Genomic DNA, 20,272 nt, shown 5'->3' with positions numbered 1-20,272 from the left:
TAGGCGACCTGGAAATAATGCACACTCTGACACATCCTGAGCACCTACATCCAGTCAGACACCCAGGTAGATGACGTAGAGACAGGAGATTGAAACTAACATGTCCCTAGTACCTAACCTAAACCCTATCATTGGTTTTCAGGCATCTGTCCCCAGAGACCTGGTCTGAATACCAACATAATGGGGTCCCTGAGGCACAAAACAGAACACCTCCTGTCCCAGAAGGGAAGCTTGCTATATGGAGCTGTGTCAAAGACTCAGGGAAGGAGAATCCTGCATGCTCCCTGAGAGCCACAGTAAAAATCCAAGGTGTCCCTGGACACAAACCTGCATTGTGACCCATCAGCATGAGACTCCATTTCAAGTCAACCCCCTCGGTAGTTCGCCCCAGAGCCAGCGGATCGAACCTGCCATGTTCCTAGGCTGCAATGGTAACATGAGGTGGGATTTCCAGGCATCCATGCATAGAGCTGTGCTATTGAATCATTCCATATGGGGGACACTGCAGCCATTAAACAAGACTCCCCCTGTCTTACAGAAGGAAACCTTGCTGTTTGGAGGAGCTCACGACACCCAGAGTGGGAATACCTCCATGGGCTCATGACGCCACCCCTCCCTTAGGATGCCATCATGGACACAAACTGCAGCATGAGCAAACGTCTGACACTAGCCCTTACCTCAGATGCTCGAGATCTTGATTCAGCCTCTGCAAATTGTGCCTTCCTTACCCTAGGCCCTAATCCTAACCTAGCTTGTATTTTCATTCTTCCGTCCTGAGAGTCCTGGTGTACAACCCCTCCAGATTGGGAATTCTGGAGTCAGAGTGCAGCACACTGCCTGCCATTCAGAAGGCAAAAGTGACCTCTGGCACTGCACAAAAAACCCAAAAGAGGATCAACCAGCACGGCCCACAATGGCAAAGAAATTTCATAGGCCACTGGTGCACTAATGATCTGTCTGGCACAGCTAAGCCCTGACCTCCTCACAGCCACCTATGTACCTGGCCACCTATCCAACAGATCGTACCTGCCATGCCCCTAGGCCATCATCTCTACCCAACCTCGTTTTATAGGCCTGTGTCTCCAGAGGCCTGGGCTCAAATCCCTGCATATCAGGAAACATGATCCACAAATTAGAAGTCCTCCTGCCCTGCAGCAGGAAACCTTGTTATTGAGATGTGTGTAAAACCCTCAGAGTAGGAGAAAATTGCATGGCCCATGATGCCCCACCCACTCTTGAAGGCCGTCCTGGGCACAATCTCACATTGTGACCCTCAGCCTGATCCACGTTTTCAACTAAGCCCCATCAATATCTTGACCTAGAGCCAGCATATGAGGCCTGGCATGACCCTAGGCCCAAATTCTAACCCAAGGTTGGGTTTCTAGGCACCCATACACAGAGACCTGATCTCAAATCCCTCTTTTCTTAAATTTTATTTATTTATTTGATAGTGAAATCACAAGTAGTCAGAGAGGCAGGCAGAGAGAGGAGGAAGCGGGCTCTGTGCTGAGCAGAGAGCCTGATGTGGGGCTCAATTCCAGGACCCTGAGATCTTGACCTGAGCTGAAGGCAGAGGTTTAACCCGCTGAGCCACCCACGTGCCCCTCTTGCATCCCTCTTTATGGGGAACCCTAAATTTAAGAATAAGATTCTCACCCCCCCAATGACAGCATGCTATTTGGAGCTGTGCAAAACCCCCAAAGAGGGAGGATCTTCCATGGCCTCCTTCCATGGAAGTTTCCCTATCTAGGGTTTAGATGCAGCTCCAAACAGCAAGCTTTCCTTCTGGGGACAGGACTTGTTGTGTTTTGTGGCTCAAGGATCCCCCAAATGTTTGAGTTTGAGACAGGGCCTCTGGGAACAGATGCCTGAAAATCTAAGCTAGTGTACAGGGCATGTCAGGGTTCAATATTCTGTCTCTGGGGCCATCGATCTGGGGTGTCTGACTGGAGGTAGTTGCTCAGGTTGTGTCAGACCACGCATTTTTGTCCAGAGCATCCTATGAAATTGGGGTGGCCTCAGGGGCCTTCTAGGTTTCACCTCACCTCACCTTCTTGAAGCTCTAAAAGGCCCAACTTCCTTCTGGAGGGCAGGCCAAGTCCTGTGGTGTGACTATAGAATACCCAGGCTGGAGGATTTGTGGTGCAGGACTCTGGAGACAGAAATCTGAAAACACCAGTTAGGTTTAGGATAATGGCTGAGGGTATGGCAGGCCTGATCTGCAGACCCTGAGTCGAGCTTCTCAGGATCTGACATTCGGGCGAGTGTGAGGTTTAACTCAGGCTTTGCCTCTGGTTTTTGTGTCTGAGAAGGGCACGGAATGTAGAGGGGACCTCATGGGGTCATGGAAGATTCTCCCTCATTCAGGGTTTTTCACAGCTCCAAATAGCATACTGTCATTGTGGGGGAAAGGAAAAATTATGTTTTCTGATTCAGGGGTCCCCATGATTACTCCCCATGGGAATTGTGAGCTGTTCCGAAAAGAAAAGTTTCCCACTACGGGAAGGGGGAGTCCTGCTTGATGGCTTAAGGGTCCCAAATACGGAAAGATTCGATAGCAGGGCTCTACCTATGGATGCCTGGAAACCACGCCTGGAAACCACACCTCGCATTCCCATTGGTGCCTCAGAACAAAGTAGTTTTGATATGCTGGCTCTGGGGTGATTTATACGAGGGGCTAGGTTGAAAAAGAGTCTCATGCTGATCGGTCAAAATGCTGGCTGTGTCCAGGGAGAAGGGAAACCTTGCAATGTGGTTGTGGCTCAGGGGCCATGCAGGATTCCTTTACGCTGAGAGTTTTACACAGTTTCAAATAGCAAGGTACACTTCTGGGGTCAGGAGGTATTCTGTTGTGTGCCTGAGGGACCCCCCCATATGTTAGTATGTGAGAACAGGTCTCTTGGGATAGATGCCAGGAAACCTAAGCTAGGGCTCAGATTAGGGCCTAGGGACATGTCAAGTTCAATCTTATGTCTCTTTGGCCATCTATCTGCGAGTCTGACTGGATGTATGGGTTCAGGGTTTTTCAGACAGTGCATTTTCTTCCTGAGCGGCCTACGAAATTGGGGTGGCCTCGGGGTCCTTGCAGGTTTCTTCTAAACAGGAGGCTTTGCCAAGTGTAAGGGCACAATTTCCTTTGCGAGGGAAGCACAGTCCTGCAGTGTGGCTCTGGAGGCCCCGTTTTGGAGATTTGTCGGGGAGAGCTCTGGGACAGAAGTCTGAAAACACAAACTCAGGTTAGGGTTCGGGCTGAGGGTATGGTAGACACGATCGGAAGACCCTGGGGAGAGCTCCTAGGGATCTGAAATTAGCGAGTGTGAGGTGCTAGCTCAGGCCATTGTCTCTGGAATTTGTGTCTAGAATGGCCACAGAATATAGGGGTGGCATCATGGGACCATGGAAGATTCTCCTTCACTGGGGATTTTCCATGGCTCCCAATAGTTTTGAGTCATTCTGAGGGAAGGGAGAATTCCTGTTTACTCTCTCAGGGGTCCCACAAGAGAGGGATTCCAGAGCAGGGCTCTGGATACCAGCACCTGGAAAACACACCTCAGATTAGGAGTTGGGCCTAGGGGCATGGCAAGCCCGATATGCGGGATCTTGGCCCAGCTACCGAGAGGCCTCATTTGAAAACAGGGCTAAGGCTGAGGGTCACAATGAGTGTTTGTGCCCAAGCTGGCCCTCCAGTGCGATGTGGCCTCATGGGACATGCAAGTATTCCCTGCCCTGAGGATTTTACAACCATCCCAACCGCAAGGTTTCCTGCCACTGGGAAGGAGGAGCTCTGTTTTGTGCAGGGATTTGAGCACGTGGGTCCTGCCTTGACCTGAGGCAAACATCTGGAAACAAACTGTGTATTCAGGCGTCTGTCCCCAGAATTTAAATCAAATTCCTGCCTATGGGGGAACCTGAAGCAAGAAAGAGTACTCCTCCTTCCCCATGGCAGGAAAACTGGATGTTGATATGGTTGTCCAACCCTCAGGGTGGGAGCCAGCTGCATGGCCCATGGGACCACGCCCACTCAAGAGGGGCAGCTGGGAACAAATAGGCATCATGACCATCATCCTCAGACCCCTTTCAAAAAAGCCCCCTTGGGAGCTGGTCCAAGAACCCACAGAGCATGCCTGTCATGCCGCTGGGCCCATATCCTTATCCTTGGTGGGGTTATCCATGCACCAGGACCCAGAACCCGTCTCTAGAATCCCTGTTTGGGTGGGACCCATGAGTCGGAAAACAGCACTCTTCCCTTCTGTCAGAAAGACACCAAGCTCTTGGGAGATGGGCAGAATGCCCAGAGAGGAAGAATCTCCCATGGACCCACGGGGCCACCCCTCCATTCGAGGTAATCGTAGAAACACAATACACCGAGAAAATCCAGCACCACTGATGCCCAGCTGCCCGAATTACAAGTCCTGAGGAGCTGCCTTCAAGGTCTGCAGATCGGGCCTTCCATCCCCTCGCCCCTAACCATTACTCGAGTTTGTGTCTGAAGACTTCGGTCCCAAAGCCCTGACTAACATGCCCTCCAGGATGGGGCCTCCAGAACTACACCGCATCACTGGGCCTGCACTCCCTAAGAAACTCTGCCTCTCTCTGTTGCCCAAACCTACCAGATGAGGACAAAACTGCAAGGCCCCTGAGCCCACCCCAATTTCATAGACCGCTCTGGAAAAAATGCACAGTCTGACACCCTCAGCACCTACCTCCCGGAAGACATGCAGGTCAGTGGCCCTGAGTCAGAAGATTGAACCTGACATACCCCTAGGACCTCATTGGAACCCTGGCTTAGGTTTTCAGGCCTCTGTCCAAAGAGGCCTGTTCTAGAAAACCTACCTATGGTACAACATGTGGTCCTGGAACCATACAACAGAACCCCTCCTGTCCCGAGAAAGAAACCTTGCTCTTGAGAACTGTCCTACCCTGTCCCTCAGGGTAGGAGAATCCTGCATGGCCCCAAAGCCACCACCACATTCTAAGGTCTCCCTGGACACCAACCATCACTGAGACCCATTAGACTGAGAGCCTCTGTCAACTCAGATCACTTGGAACTTCGAACCAGAGCCATCAGATCTGCAATGGTTCTTTGGCTGCAATCGTAATGCAAGGTGGACTTTCCAGGAATCCATTCAGAGAGCTCTGCTATCGAATCTTTCAATACAGGGGACCCTGGAGCCCTCTAAGCGGACTTCCCCTGTCCCACAGAAGGACACCTTGCTGTTTGGAGCAGCTGCCAAGCTCCAGCTTGGGAAAGCCCCCAAGGCTTCTTGAGGACACCCCACTGTTCCTTGGCCATCATGGATAAAATCTCCAGCATGAGCAGACATCTGACACTTGCCCTTCCTCAGGTGCTGGAGCTCTCGAGACAGCCATTGCACTTTGGAACTGCCATGCGCTCTGCACTGAACTGAACAGTAGCTTGTGTTTTCTGACTTCCGTCCTCACATTCCTCGCCTGCAAGCCCCCCATATTGGGAATTCTGGAGTCAAAACGCAGCCTTCTGCCTATCCACCAGAAAGAAGAATTGCGCTATGGGACTGCCCAGGAACCCCACATGAGTATCCACCTGACGGCCCTCAATGGCACCCCAATAGCATAGGGCACCCTGTGCACTAATGCTCTGTTGACATAGCCTGAGCCCTGACCTTTTTTCAGCCACCCAGATAGCGGGCCCCATTTCCTGCAGGTGGGACCTGCCTTGACCGGAGGCCGTCAAATTGAACCAACCTGGGTATTCAGGTATCTGTCCCCAGAAGTTTGTTCAAATTCCTGCCCATGGGGGAAATGGAGGCACAAAAGAGTACTCCTGCTTCCCCATGACAGGAAAATTGGATGTTGATGGTTGTCCAACCCTCAGAGTGGGAGCTAGCTGCATGGCCCATGAGACCACACCCACTCAGGAGGGGCAGCTGGGCACAATGTGGCATTGTGAGCCACAGCCTGAGACCCCTTTCAAACAGGCCTTCTTGGGAAGTGGACCAGGAGCCCACAGAGCGGGCCTGTTATGCCCCTAGGCCCAAATCCTAACCCTTGGTGGGGTTATCCAGGTGCCGGGACCCAGAACCTGTCTCTTGAAACCCTGCATGGGCGGGGCCCCTGAGACAGAAAGCAGCACTCTTTCTTTCCCCCAGAAAGACACCAAACTCTTGGAAGCTGGTCAGAATCCCCAGATATGAAGAATCACCCATGGACCCATGAGGCCACCCCTCCATTCCGTGGCCCTCCTAGACACACAATCCAGACAGAAAAGCGTGTGTCTGCCTCCCAGCCACCCTAATTTCAAAGCCCCAGGGGCTGCCCTCAGGGTGTGCAAATCGGGCCTGTCATCACCTTGCCCCTAATCCTTACCTCAGTTTGTGTCTGAAGACTTCAGTCCCAGAGCCCTGACCCACATGCCCTCCAGTATGGGGCCTCCAAAACCACACTGCATCACGGGGCCTGCTCTCCCGTGATACTATGCCCGTCTTGGTTGCCCAAACTCTCCAGTTTAGGAGAAAACTCCAAGGCCCCTGAGGACAACCCAATTTCATAGGCTTCTCTGGAAAAAATGTGCAGTCTGACACACCCTCAGCACCTACCTCCAGGAAGACACGCAGGTCAAAGGCCCAGAGTTCGATGATTGAACCTGACATGCCCCTAGGACCTCATCGGAAACCTAGCTTAGGTTTTTAGGTCTCTGTTCCCCGAGGCCTGTTTTGGAAAACAAAATACAGTCCAACGTGTGGTCCCTTAGCCATTCAACAGAACCCCTCATGTTCCGATAAAGGAAACCTTGCTATTTGGAACTGGATCCAACCCTCAGGCTAGGAGAATTCTGCATGGCCCCAGAGCAACCACCACATTTTAAGGTATCCCTGGACACAAAACAGCATTGTGACCCAACAGACTGAGGACCTCCGTCAACTCAGATCACTTGGATCTTTGAACTAGAGCCAGTGGATCAAAGCTGTCCAGTTCCTCAGCTGCAATGGTAACACGAGGTGGGCTTTCCAGGCATCCACTCGGAGAGCTCTGCTATCGAATCTTTCCATATGGGGATCCTGGAGCCCTCTAACCGGATTTCCCCTGTCCCGCAGAGGGACACCTTTCTGTTTGGAGCGTCTCACAAGCTCCAGCTTGGGTAAGCCACCAAAGCTTCTTGAGGCCACCCCACCATTTGTTGGACATCATGGATACAAACTCCAGCATGAGCAGACATCGGACACTCACCCTTCCTCAGGTGTTGGAGATCTCAAAACAGCCTCTCACATTGGAACTGCCATGTGGTCGGCACAGGAGTTAACCATAGCTTGTGTTTTCAGACTTCCATCCTCACACTCTTCGCCTGCAAGCCCTCCTTATTGGGAATTCTGAAGCCACAATGCAGCCTTCTGCCTGCCCAACAGAAAGAAGTCCCCTATGGGTCTGCCCAGAACCCCAACATGTGGATCCACCTACATGGCCCTCAACAGCACCCCAATATCATATGCTGCCCTGTGAACTAATGCTCTTTCTGACACAACCCGAGCCCCGACATCCTGTTAGCCATCCAGATAACAGGTCCCATATCCTGCAGGTGGGACCTGCTTTGGCCCGAGGCCTTCATCTCAAACCAACCTGGGTAGTCAGGTATCTGTCCCCAGAATTTTGTTCAAATTCCTGCCCATGGGGGAACTTGAGACACAAAAGACTATTCCTCCTTCCCCATGGCAAGAAAACTGGATGTTGAGATGGTTGTCCAACCCTCAGAGTTGGAGCCAGCTGCATGGCCCATGAGACCACGCCCACTCAGGAGGGGCAGCTGGGCACAAACAGGCATTGTGACCCTCAGCCTGAGACCGATTTCAAACAAGCCCACTCGTGAGTGGGACCAGGAACCCACAGCGCGGGCCTGTCATGCTCTAGGCCCAAATCCTAACCCTTGGTGGGGTTATCCAGGTGCCGGGACCCAGAATCCGTCTCTGGAATCCCTGGTTGGGCGGGACCCCTGAGACAGAAAACAGCACTCTTCCCTTCCCCCAGAAAGACACCAAACTCTTGGGAGCCAGGCAGAATCCCAAGATAGGAAGAATCTACCATGGACCCATGAGGCCCCCCTCCATTCCGTGGCCATCCTAGACACACAATCCAGACATCAAAGTCTGTACTTCAGCCTCTCAGCCACCTTAATTTCAAATCACCAGGAAGTGCCCTCAGGGCCTGCAGATCCGGCCTGTCATCACCTTGACGCTAACCCCTACCCGAGTTTGTATCTGAAGACTTTGGTCCCAAAGCCTGACCCACATTCCCTCCAGGATGGTGCCTCCAGAAACACACCGAATCACTGGGCCTGCTCTCCCGAGGTAACTTTACCCGTCTCAGTTGCCCAAACCCTCCACATTAAGAGAAACCTCAAAGGCCCCTGAGCCCACCCCAATTTCATAGGCTGCCCTGGAAAAAAAAAAAAAAAAGTGCAGTCGACACAGCCTCAGCACCTACCTCCAGGAAGACACACAGGTCAATGGCCCTGAGTCCAAAGAATGAACCTGACATACCCCTAGGACCTCATTGGAACCATAGCTTACATTTTCAGGCCTATGGCCCTGAGTCCAATGAATGAACCTGACATACTCCTAGGACCTCATTGGAACCATAGTTTACATTTTCAGGCCTCTGTCCCAGAGGCCTGTTCTGGAAAACCAACAAATGGTCCAATGTGTGATCCCTGAGCCATACAACAGAACCCCTTCCATCCCGAGAAGGAAACCTGGCTCTTGGGAACTGGGTCAAACCCTCAGGCTAGGATAATCCTGCATGGCCCCAGAGCCACTGCCACATTCTAATGTTTAACTGGACACCAAGCAGCATTGTGACCCATCAGACTCAGTACCTCTGTCAACTCAGATCACTTGGAACTTCGAACTAGCGCCAGTGGATCAAAGCTGTCCAGTTCCTCGCCTGCAATGGTAACGCGAAGTGGGCTTTCCAGGCATCCATTTGGAGAGCTCTGCTATCGAATCTTTCCATATGAGGGACCCTCTAGTCCTTTAACCGGACTCCCTCTGTCCCACAGAGAGACACCTTGTTCTTTTGAGCAGACCATAAGCTCCAGCTTGGGAAAGCTCCAAGGCTTCTTGAGGCCACCCCAGCATTCATTGACCTTCATGGATACAAACTCCACCATGAGCGGACATCTGACACTCGCCCTTACTCAGGTTCTGGAGATCACGAAACAGCTGCTACACATAGGAACTGCCATGTGCTCAGCACTGAACTTTACCGTAGCTTTTGTTTTTAGACTTCCATCCTCACACTCCTCACCTGCAAGCCCTCCACATTGGGAATTCTGGAGCTACAATGCAGACTTCTACCTGCACTCCAGTAAGAAGTGCCCTATGGGTCTGCCCAGAAACCCCACATAATGGTCCACTTGCATGGCCCTCAATGAAACCCAATATCATAGGCCGCTCTGTGCACTAATGCTCGATCTGACACAGCCCGAGCCCTGACCTCCTGTCAGCCACCCAGATAGCGGGACCCATATCCTGCAGTTGGGACCTGCCGTGGCCTGAGGCCATCATCTCTACCTAACCTGGGGATTCAGGCATCTGTCCCCATACCTGAGCTCAAATCCCTGCCTATGGGGGAACCTGAAGCACAAAAGAGTACCCCTCCTTCCCCATGGCAGTAAACCTGGCTGTTGGGATGGGTGTCCAACACTCAGAGTGGGAGCCAGCTGCTTGGCCCATGAAACCCCGCCCACTCATGAGGGCCTCCCTGGGCACAGTCATGGCAGGCCCCCTCTGAAGAGGCTAAATCGAGATCTCCTGCATCTGATATCAGGGCTACTATCAGACATTGGCTCAGGCTGGAGTTTATGTCCATGTTGGCCCCTTAATGAAGGGGGAGACTTTTGATTCTATGGAGGTTTTCCCACACTGCGGGTTGTGAGCTGCTCCAATCTGCAAGGTTTCCTTCTTCGGGACAGGCGAGTCCTGTTGGATGCTTCAAGAATGCCCCATATGGAAAGATTAGAGAGCAGGGCTCTAAGGATGGATGCCTGGAAACCCCACCTTGCATTCCCATTGGCTTCTAGGGACAAAGCAGCCTAGATCTGCTGTCTCTGGGGTGAGCTACCCAGGGGGATGTGTTGAAATGGACTCTCATGTCCCCATTTAATGTGGGATTGTGTCCATCAAAGTCTTGGAATGTGGCGGTCGCCCAGTGGCTCTGCAGGATGCTCCTACCTGGAGTGTTTTACACAGATCCCAAAAGCATGGTTTCCATGTGGAGACGAGAGATTCTCTGTTTTGTGCCTCAGGAAACCCCCATATGCTGTTATTCAAAACCAGAACTCAGGGCGAGATGCTTGCAAACCTATGCTAGTTTCAGATTAGGGTGTAGGGGCATGTCCGGTTCAATCTTCTGTCTCTGGGGACATCTGCCTGTGTGTCTGAGTGGAGGTGGTTGCTCAGGTTGAGTCAGAAATGCCCTTTTGTTCAGGGAGGACTACGTAATAGGATGGGCTCGGGGGCATTGTAGGTTTCTCCTAACCTGTAGGTTTGTGGTCAATGGACTCGGCACAGTTTCTTTCAGGGGGGGCAGGAGCAGTATTGCGGTGTTGTTCCAGAGGCCCCAGCCTCGAAGATGTGTGTGCCAGAGCTGTACGTACAAAAATCTGGAAACACAAACTCAGCTTAGGGTACGGGCAGAGGGTATGGTAGACCTGATCTACAGGCCATGACGGGAGGTTCTCAGGATATGAAAGAAGTTCGAGTGTGAGGCAGTCGCTCGGGCTTTAGTCTCTGGATTTTGTGTCAAGGATGGCCGAAGAATGCAGAGTTGGCCTCTTGGGCCATGGACAATTCTCCATCTCTGGGAATTTGGCCCAGATCCCAGTCGTTTGGGGTTATTGTAAGGGAAGGCAGGAGTCCTTTTTCTGCCTCAGGGCTCCCTCCAAAATAGGGATTCCAAAGCAGTGCCCCAGGTACGGGCAATCGGAAAATCCCAACTTTGGTAAGGATTGGGTCCTAGGGGCATGACAAGCCCGATATGCGGGCTTTTGGTTCAGCTACCAAGAGGCCTCATTTGAAAATGGGGCTGAGGCTGAGGGTCACAATGGGTGTTTGTGCACAAGCGGCCCTCAAACATGGGCATGGCCTCATGGGCCATGCAGGTTTCTGGACTCTGAGAGTTTGACTTTGACACTATCGTAAAAGCAACATTTCTTTCCATGGGGAAGTTGTAGTCCGGTTTTGTGCATCAGGCCCACCCATATGCAGGGATTTGAAAGAAAATCTAGGGACAGATGCCTGAAAACCCAGGTTGGGAAGAGATGACGGCAGAGAGTCATGGTGGGTTCAATCTGCTATATATGCAGCCAGCTGTCTCGGTGTGAGACGAGAGGTCTGGACTCAGGCTGGTATCAGACAGAGCATTAGTGCACAGGGTGGCCTAGGATATTGGGGTGCGGTCAAGGGCCGTGCAGGTGGATCTGCATTTGGGGTTTCTGGGCAGCTCCATTAGACACTTTTTTTCATCTGGTGCGCAGGCAGACTGCTGTGTTGTGGCTCCATAATTCCCCATGTGAAGGGCTTCTGGGCCAGGAGTGGGAGGATGGAAGACTGACAACAAAAGCTAGGGTTAGGTTTCAGGTGGAGGGCATAAGAGGCCCACTCTGCAGAGGCTGAATTGAGATGTCTAGCATCTGAAGTAAGGGCGAGTATCAGACGTTGGCACAGGCTGGAGTTTGCGACCATGATGGCTCCTGAATGGAAGGGTGGCCTCATGAGGCCATGGAGGTTTTCCCACTCTGGGGGTTGTGAGCTCCTCCGAACAGCAAGTTTTCCTTCTGTGAGATACGTGAGCCCTGCTGGATGGATCAAGGCTGCCCATTACGGAATGATTCGAGAGCAGGGCTCTAAGGACAGATGCCTGAAAACGCCACCTCACATTCCCATTGGCCACTAGGGAGAAGGCAGGTTTGATCTGCTGGCTCTGGGACGAGCTACCCAAGGGGCTGAGTTGACATGGACTCTCATGCTGATGGGTCATAATGCAGGTTTGTGTCCATGGAGACCCTGGAATGTGGCAGTGGCTCATTGACCCTGCAGGATTCTCCTAGCGGGAGAGTTTTATACAGCTCCCCTTAGGCAAGTTCCCATGTGGAGACAAGAGGTGCTTTTGTTTGTGCCTCAGGAAAGCCCCATATGCTGGTATTCGAAACCAGGCCTCTGGGCAGATATGCCTGCAAACCTAAGCTAGGGTACATATTAGGGCCTAGGGGCAAGTCCGGTTCAATCTTCTGCCTCTGGGGACATCTGTATGCATGTCTGAGTGGAGGTAGTTGCTGAGGTTGCATCAGAATTGCCTTTTTGTCCAGAGTGGACTACCCAATTGGGATGGGCTTGGGGGCCTTGTAGGTTTCTCCTAATCTGTAGTTTTGTGGCCAATGGTTTGGGCACAGTTTCTTTCTAGATGGCAGGTACAGTCCTGCGGTGTGGCTCCAGAGGCACTAGCCTGGAGGGTGTGTGGGCCAGGGCTGTGGGGACAGAAATCTGTAAACACAAACTCGGGTTAGGTTTCAGACTGCGGTTATAGTGGGCCTGAGTTACAGACTGAGAGGAGCTCCAGTGGATATGAAAGAAGGGCGATTGTGTGGCAGTTACTCAGGATTTTGTTTCTGGATTTTGTGTCAAGGATGGCCGAGAAACGTAGAGGTGGCCTCAAGGGCCATGGATGATTCTCCCTCTCTCTGGATTTGGCCCAGGTCCCCATCTTTTGGGGTCATTGTGTGGGAAGGCAAAAGTCCTGTTTTTTGTTTCAGGGGTCCCTCCAAAAAAGGGATTCCAGAGCAGAGCTCCAGGTATGGCAACCAGAAAACCACACCTTTGCTTAGGATTGGGCCTAGGGGCATGGCATGCCTGATATGTGGGCTCTTAGTCCAGCTACCCAGTAGCCTCATTTGAAAAACAGCTCTGAGGCTGAGAGTCCCAATGAGTGTTTGTGCCCAAGGTGGCCCTCAAGCACGGGCGTGGCCTCATGGGCCATTCAGGTTTCTCCACCTCTGTGGGTTTCACTTTGACCTCCATCCCAGCAGCAAGATTTCTTGCCATGGAGAAGGAGGAGTTCTGTTTTGTGCATCAGGTTCCCCCATATGCAGGGATTTGAGAGAAGGTGTAGGGACAGATACCTAAAACCCCAGGTTGGGAAGAGATGATGGCTGAGGCGTGTTCGATCTGCTGCATATGCGGCCAGCCGTCTGGGTGTCTGACCGGAGGTCTGGGCTCAGCCTGTGTTAGACAGATCATTAGTGCACAGGATGGCCTAGGGAAATTGGGGTGCGTTCGAGGGCCGAGCAGGTTGATTCTCTTTTGGGGTTTCTGGGCAGGCCCATAGTGCACTTTTTTTTTTTTTTTTTTTTTCTGGTGCACAGGCAGAGTGCTGTGTTGTGGCTCCAGAATTCACACTCTGGAGGGCTTGTGGGCCAGGAGTGTGAGGACGGAATTCCGAAAACACAAACTAGGGTTATGTATCGGGTCGTGGGCACAGCAGGCCCACTCTGCAGGGTCTGAATCAAGATCTCCAGCCTCTGATGTAAGGGCAAGGATCAGACATTGGCTCAGGCTGGAGTTTGTGTACAAGATGGCACATTAATGAAGAGGGGGCCTCATGAGGCCATGGAGGTTTCCCCACTCTGGGGGAAGTGAGCTGCGCCAAACCGTGTTTCCTTCAGTGGGACAGGCGAGTCCTGTTGCATGGCTCAAGGATGTCCTATACAGAAAGATTCGAAAACAGGGCTCTAAGGATGAATGCCTGTAAACCCCACCTTACATTTCCATTGGCTCCTAAGGACAAGAGAGTTTCAATTTGCTCACTCTGGGCAGAGATACCCAGGGTGCTGAGTTGAAATGGACTCTCATGAGGTTCGGTCAAAATGCAGGTTTGTGTCCATGGAGAACCTGGAATGTGGGGGTGGCTCGGGGTCCCTGCAGGATTCTCCTACCCGGAGGATTTCACAGAGCTCCCCATAGCAAGCTTCCCATGTGGAAACGAGAGGTGTTCTCTTTTGTGCCTCAGGAAACCCCATATGCTAGTATTGGAGACCAGTCCTCTGAGGAGAGATGCCTGCAAACCTAAGCTAGCATTCAGATTAGGGCCTAGGGGCCTGTCCGGTTCAATCTTCTGTTTGTGGGATATCTGTCTGCGTGTCTGAGTGGAGGTAGTTGCTCAGGTTGTGTGAGAAAGCACCTTTTTTTCCACTGTGGACCAAGCAACTGGGATGGCCTCAGGGGAATTGTAGGTTTCTCCTAATCTGTAGGGTTGTGGCCCTTGGAACGGCCAGAGTTTCCTTTGAGAGGGAAGGCACAGTACTGTGTTGTCACTCCAGAGGCCCCAGCCTGAAGGCTGTGTGGAACAGGGCTGTGGGGACAGAAATGTGAAAACACAAACTCGGCTTAGGTATTTGGCTGAGGGCATGGCAGGCCAGATCTACAGATCTACAGTCCTCTGAATAGGAAATAAGGGCGAGTGTGAGGCCGTAGCTCAGGCTTTTGTCTCTGGATTTTGTGTCAAGGATGGCCGTGGAATGTAGGGGTGGCCTCATGGGCCATGAATGATTCTCCCTCTCTGGGGATTTCACCTGGCTCCCAATCATTTGGGGTCATTCTGTAGGAAGGGAGGAGTCCTGTTTTTTGTCTCAGGGGTCCCTCCAAAAGAGGGATTCCAGAGCAGAGCCCCAGGTATGGAAAACTGGAAAACTCCACCTTTGGTTAGGATTGGTGCCTAGGGTCATGGCCAGCCCAATATGCGAGCTCTTGGACGAGCCTCTGAGAGGCCTTTTTGGAAAATGGGTTCACACTGAGGGTCACAGTGCATGTTTGTGCCCAAGGTGACTCTCAAGCATGGGCGTGTCCACATGGGCCATGCAGGTTTATCCTACTCTGAGTATTTGACTCTGCCTCCCATCATCATCCCAATAGCAAGGTTTCTTGAAATGGGAAAGGAGGAGTTCTGTTCTGTGTATCAGGTTCCCCGAGGTGCAGGGATTTGAGATAAGGTCTGTGGAGAGATGTCTGAAAACCCAGGTTCCATAAAGATGACGGCAGAGGGCCTGGGCAGTTCTGACCTGCTGGATATGCGTTCAGCTAACTGGGTGGCTGATGGGAGATCTGAACTCAGGCTGTGTCAGAGAGAGCATCAGTGCACAGGGCGGCCTATGAAATTGTGGTTCCATCGAAGTCTGTGCACGTTGATCCTCATTCGTGTGTTTGTGCAGCCCCATAGGCAACTTTTCCTTCTGTTGGGCACGCAGAGTGCTGTGTTGTGCCTCCAGAATTTCCAGTCTGGAGATCTTGTGGGGCAGAAGTGTGAGGATGGAAGTCTGAAAACACAAGCTAGTTTTAGGTTTAGGGCCTAGGGCATGGCAGACCAATCTGCAGAGGCTGAATCGAGATCTCCAGCATCTGAAGTAATGGTGAGTGGCAGAAGTTCCCTCAGGCTGGAATTTGTGTCCATGATGGCTGCCTAATGGAGCAGTAGCCTCATGAGACCATGGAGCTTTACCCATTCTGGGGCCTGTGAGCTGCTCCAAAGCACAAGGTTTCCTTCTGCAGGACATGGGGAGTTCTGTTTGTTGGCTCAATGCTTCCCCATATTGAAAGATTTGAGAGCAGGGCTCTATGTTGGATGCTTGGAAACCCCTCCTAGCATTCCCATTGGTACCTAGGAACAGTGCAGGTCCCATCTGCTGCCTCCGGGGCGAGCAACCGAGAAGGATGAGTCTCATGCTTTTGGGTCACAATGCGGGCTTGTGTCCATGGAGACCTTGGAATGTGGCAGTGGTCAGTGACCATGCAGGATTCTCATGCCCTGAGGCTTTGACACAGCTCCACATAATAGGTTCTGTACCCTTCTGGGTAAGAGGGTGTTCTGTTTTGTGCTCAAACAGGTATGGACATACAGAACAGGTATGTTCTATTTGAGGCTTTGACACAGCTCCACATAATAGGTCCTGTACAATTCTAGGTACAGAGGGTGTTCTGTTTTGTGCTCAAACATAAGGGCCTGGTTAGCCAGAGGAACTTAGTTGCAAACCCCAGATATAGTGGCGGGTCAGGCCGGATGGAGACATCCAATCAGTGGGGCACGCATATATTTACTGTGGTGAGTTGAAATCCCATTGGCCACCTGTGTGAGGGCTGGGCTCAACCACTTCTATAAATGTTAGTCTGTGAGGCTGGGGTAGGGGGAGTAGTAGGAGGAGTTAGAATAGCCGTTAGAGTAGTAGGAGTCACAATAGCCATTGGAGTAGTAGGAGGATTTAGAATAGCAGAATAGCTGTTAGGATAGCCATTAGAATAGCCGTTGGGATAGCCTTTAGGGTAGTCTTCAGGAGAGTCAGAGCGTGGTGGTCATCATGGTCGTCAGGAGCATTGTGGTCGTCCTGGTCATTGTAGTCATAGGCAGCGCTGCCACGGCCAACGGCCTCGCCGCCAGCAGCCTCGCCACAGCGAGCGGCCTCGATGTCCTAGGCCTCGGCCCCACCGTGAGCGGCCTCGCCACCCTGGGTCGGAGCACTGCCGTGAGCGGCCGCGCCAGAGCAGAATCATTCTGGAGAGCGGCCCCGTCTGGACATCAGCATCACTGGAGCAGCCTCATTCCGGGAAGCGGCCCTGTCCAGGGAGCGATCTCTTCAGCAGTGGCCTCGTCCAGAGTGGCCTCTTCTTGGGAGCAGTCCTGTCCGTGGAACAGCCTCGCCAGAGCAGCCTCATTCCAGGGAGTGGCCCTGTCTGGGGAGTGACCTTGTCAGCAGTGGCCTCATCCTGGGAGTGGCCTCATCCAGAGTGGCCTCCTCTTGGGAGAGGCCTCGTCTGGAGTGGCCTCATCTGGAGCAGCCTTCTTGGGAGTGGCCTTGTCAGGGTCATCGTCATCGTCTCTTTGTAAGAGATGGCCCCTACCAGTCAGTTTGATTTTCGATGCTTGGCGCAAGATAAAGCTTTGTTTGATTTTCACTTTATGTCAGTCTTGTTCCTTTGATCATGGACCCTAACATTCAGGGACCCCCTATGTTGGTATTAGAGACCAGGGCTCTGGGTACAGATGCCTGAAAACTTAAGCTAGGATTCAGATTAAGGCCTGGGGCATATCAGGTTCAATCTTCTGTCTCTAGGGCCATTTACCTGGGAGTCTGCCAGGGTGTTCAGGGTGTATCAGACTGCGCATTTTGTCAAGGGTGGCATACAAAATTGGGGAGGCACTGGGGGCCTTGCAGGATTCTCCTAATCTGGAGGGAATTGGGAACTGTAAATGGCACGGTTTCCTTTGGGAGTGCAGGCACAGTCCTGCGGTATGGCTCTGGATGCCTCAACCTGCAGAGTGTGTTTGCCCAGGGCTTTGGGAACAGATGTCCAGAAACACAAACCGGGTTATGGTTAGGGCCAAGGTTGTGGAGGTACGATCTAGAGACCCTGATGGTAGCTCTCTGGGATTGATATTAGGGCAAGTGTGAGGTTGTAGCTTAGGCTTCTGTCTCTGGATTGTGTGTCTAGGATTGGAAGCAGTGTAGGGGTGGCCTCATGGGACCTTGGAAGATTCTCTTTCTCTGGGGATTCTACCAGGCTCTCGATAGTTTGGTGTCATTCTAGGGGAAAGGAAGAGTCCTGTTCTCTGTTTCAGGGGTCCCCCAAATAGAGGGATTCCAGAGATGGACTCTGAGTACAGGCGCCTGGAAAACAACACTGTGTGTTAGGATTTGGGCCTAGCACCAAGGAAGGCCTTGGTCCTATATGTGGGCTCTTAGAAATGCAGGCTCTTAGATATGTGGGCTCTTAGTCCAGCTCCTGAGGGGCCCGTACTGAAAATAGGCTCAGGCTGAGGGTCACAATGCATGTATGTGCCCATGGCGGCCCTCATGAGTTGGCGTGGCCTAATGGGCCATGCTGGTTTTCCTTACTCCAAGGGTTATACACCCATCCCAACAGCAAGTTTTCCTGCCATGGGGAAGGAGTACTCTTTTGTGCATCAGCTTCCCCCATATGCAGGGATATGAGATAAGGTCGAATTACAGATGCCTGAAAAGCTATGTTGGGTAGCGATGATGGTCTAGGGCCATGGCAGGTCCCATCTGCTGGATATGCAGCCAGCTATCTGGGTGGCTGACAGGAGGTCTGGGTTCAGGCTGTGTCAGACAGAGCATTAGTGCACAAGACCGCCTAAGAAATTGGGGTGCTTTTGAGGGCAGTGGAGGTAGATCCTCATCTGATGATTTGGGGCAGCCCATAGGGAACTTTTTCTTGTGGTGGGCAGGCATAGTGCTACTTTGTGGCTCCAGAATTCCCAATCTTGAGGGCTTTTGGGCCAGAAATTTAAGGACGAAAAGTGTGAAAATAAAAGCTAGGGTTAGGTTTAGGGCCTAGGGCATGGTAGGCCCAGTCTGCAGAGGCTGAACCTAGATTATCAGAATCTGATGTTAAGGTGAGTGTCAGATTTTCGCTCAGGCTGGAGTTTGTGTCAATGAGGGCGCCTAATGTAAGGGTGACCCCAAGATGCCATGGAGGTTTTCCCACTCTGGGGATTGTGAGCTGCTCCAAACTGCAAGGTTTCCTTCTGAAGCACAAGGGAAATCCTGTTTGATGGTTCAAGGCTGTGCCATATGGAAAGATTCAATAACAGGACTCTACATATGGATGCCTGGAAACCCCACCTAACATTACCATTGTTGCCTTGGAACATGGTAAGTTCGATCTCCTGGGTCTGGGATGATGTAAAAGGGGGCTGAGTTGAAATGGAGTCTCGAGATGATGGGTCACAATGCAGGTTTATGTCCAGGACGGCCTTGGACTGTGGCGAGAGCTCAGGTGATATACAGGATTCGCCTACCCTGCAGGTTTGACACAGCTCCAAATTGCAAGGTTTCCTTCTAGGATCAGGACGTGTTCTGTTTTGGGGCTCAAGGATCACCCATATGTTGGTAATCGAGACCAGGCCTCTGGGGACAGACGTCTGAAAACCTAAGCTGGGGTTCATATTAGGGCCCAGGGGCATGTCAGGTTCAATCTTCCATCTCTGGTGCCATCTTCTTGGGTGTCTGACTGGAGTTAGGTGTTCAGGGTATGTCAGAATGCTCATTTTTGTCCACGGCAGCCTACGAAATTATTGCGGCTTTGGGTGCCTTTCAGGTCTCTCTTAATCTGGAGTGTTTTAAAACCTCTAACGGGCACAGTTTCCTTCTGGAGGGATAGCACAGTCCTCTGGTGCTGCTCCAGGGATCCCAGGCTGGGCTTTTTGTGAGCTAGGGCTCTGGCGACATTAGTCTGAAAACAGAAACTAGGGCTAAGGTTAGGGCAGAAGGTATGGCTGGCCTGATCTTCAGACCCTGAGGCAAGCTAAATTGGGATATGAGATTAGGGCGAGTGTGAGGTGCTAACTGAAGCTATTGTCTCTGGATTTTGTGTCTAGGATCTAGGATGTCCGCAGAATGTAGGGGTGGCCTCATGGGGCATCAAAGTTTCTCCCTTTCTGGGAGTTTTGTCTGGATCTCAATAGTTTTGTGTCATTCTGGGGGAAAGGAGGTGTCCTGTTGTCTGTCTCAAAGGTCCCAGAAAAGGAGGGATTCCAGATCAGGTCTCTGGGTGCAGGTGCCTGGAAACCGCATCATGTGTTAGGATTTGGGAGTAAGGTCATGGCAGGCCCAATCTTCATGCTTATAGTAAATCTACTGACGGTCCTTATTTCAAAACTGACTCAGGATGAGGGTCAAAATGAGCATTAGTGCCCATTGCCATGGCACTGAACAGGGGGCGTAGCTTCATACACCATGCAGTTTCTCCTACTCCAAGGATATCACATCCATCCCAACATCAAGGTTTTGTGCCAAGGGGAAGGAGGAGTTCCGTTTTGTGCATTAGGTTCCCCCATGTGCAGGGATTTGAGATAAGGTCTGGGGACAGATGCCTGAATACACAGGTTGGGTAGAGATGATGGTCTAAGGCCATCAGAGGTCTGATCTGCTGGATAGACAGCCAGATATCTGGGTGGGAGCCAGGAGGTCAGGGATCAGGCTGTGTCAGACAGAGCATTAGTGCACAGGGTGGCCTATGATTTATGGGTGTCCTTGAGAGCTGTGCAGGTTGATCCTCTTTTGAGGTTTTTGTGTAGGCCCATAGGGCACTTTTTCCCTCTGGTGGACTGGTAACGTGCTGTGTTGTGGCTCCAGAATTCCCAATCTGGAGGCCTTGTGGGCCAGGAGTGTTAGGACAGAAGTCTAACAACACAAGCTAGACTTAGCTTTAGGTCCTAGGACATGGCAGGCCGAAAA

General features: G+C 51.9%; 1 gene segment (V, D, J or C); it reads left to right on the top strand.

Annotated features, from left to right (window-relative positions):
* The window catches only part of LOC125101307 (immunoglobulin heavy variable 3-23-like), a 50,372-nt gene extending 44,776 nt beyond the window's left edge, over positions 1-5,596 (top strand). Inside the window, 1 exon segment of the V gene segment in view lies at positions 5,346-5,596. Within this exon segment, the coding sequence occupies positions 5,346-5,596 (251 nt within the window).
* Positions 5,597-20,272: the final 14,676 nt, after the last annotated feature.

Source organism: Lutra lutra, chromosome 5, assembly GCF_902655055.1.
Source record: "Lutra lutra chromosome 5, mLutLut1.2, whole genome shotgun sequence".
NCBI lineage: Eukaryota > Metazoa > Chordata > Mammalia > Carnivora > Mustelidae > Lutra > Lutra lutra.
Note: the sequence above shows the minus strand (reverse complement) of the source record. Positions and strands in the feature narration are given on the sequence as shown.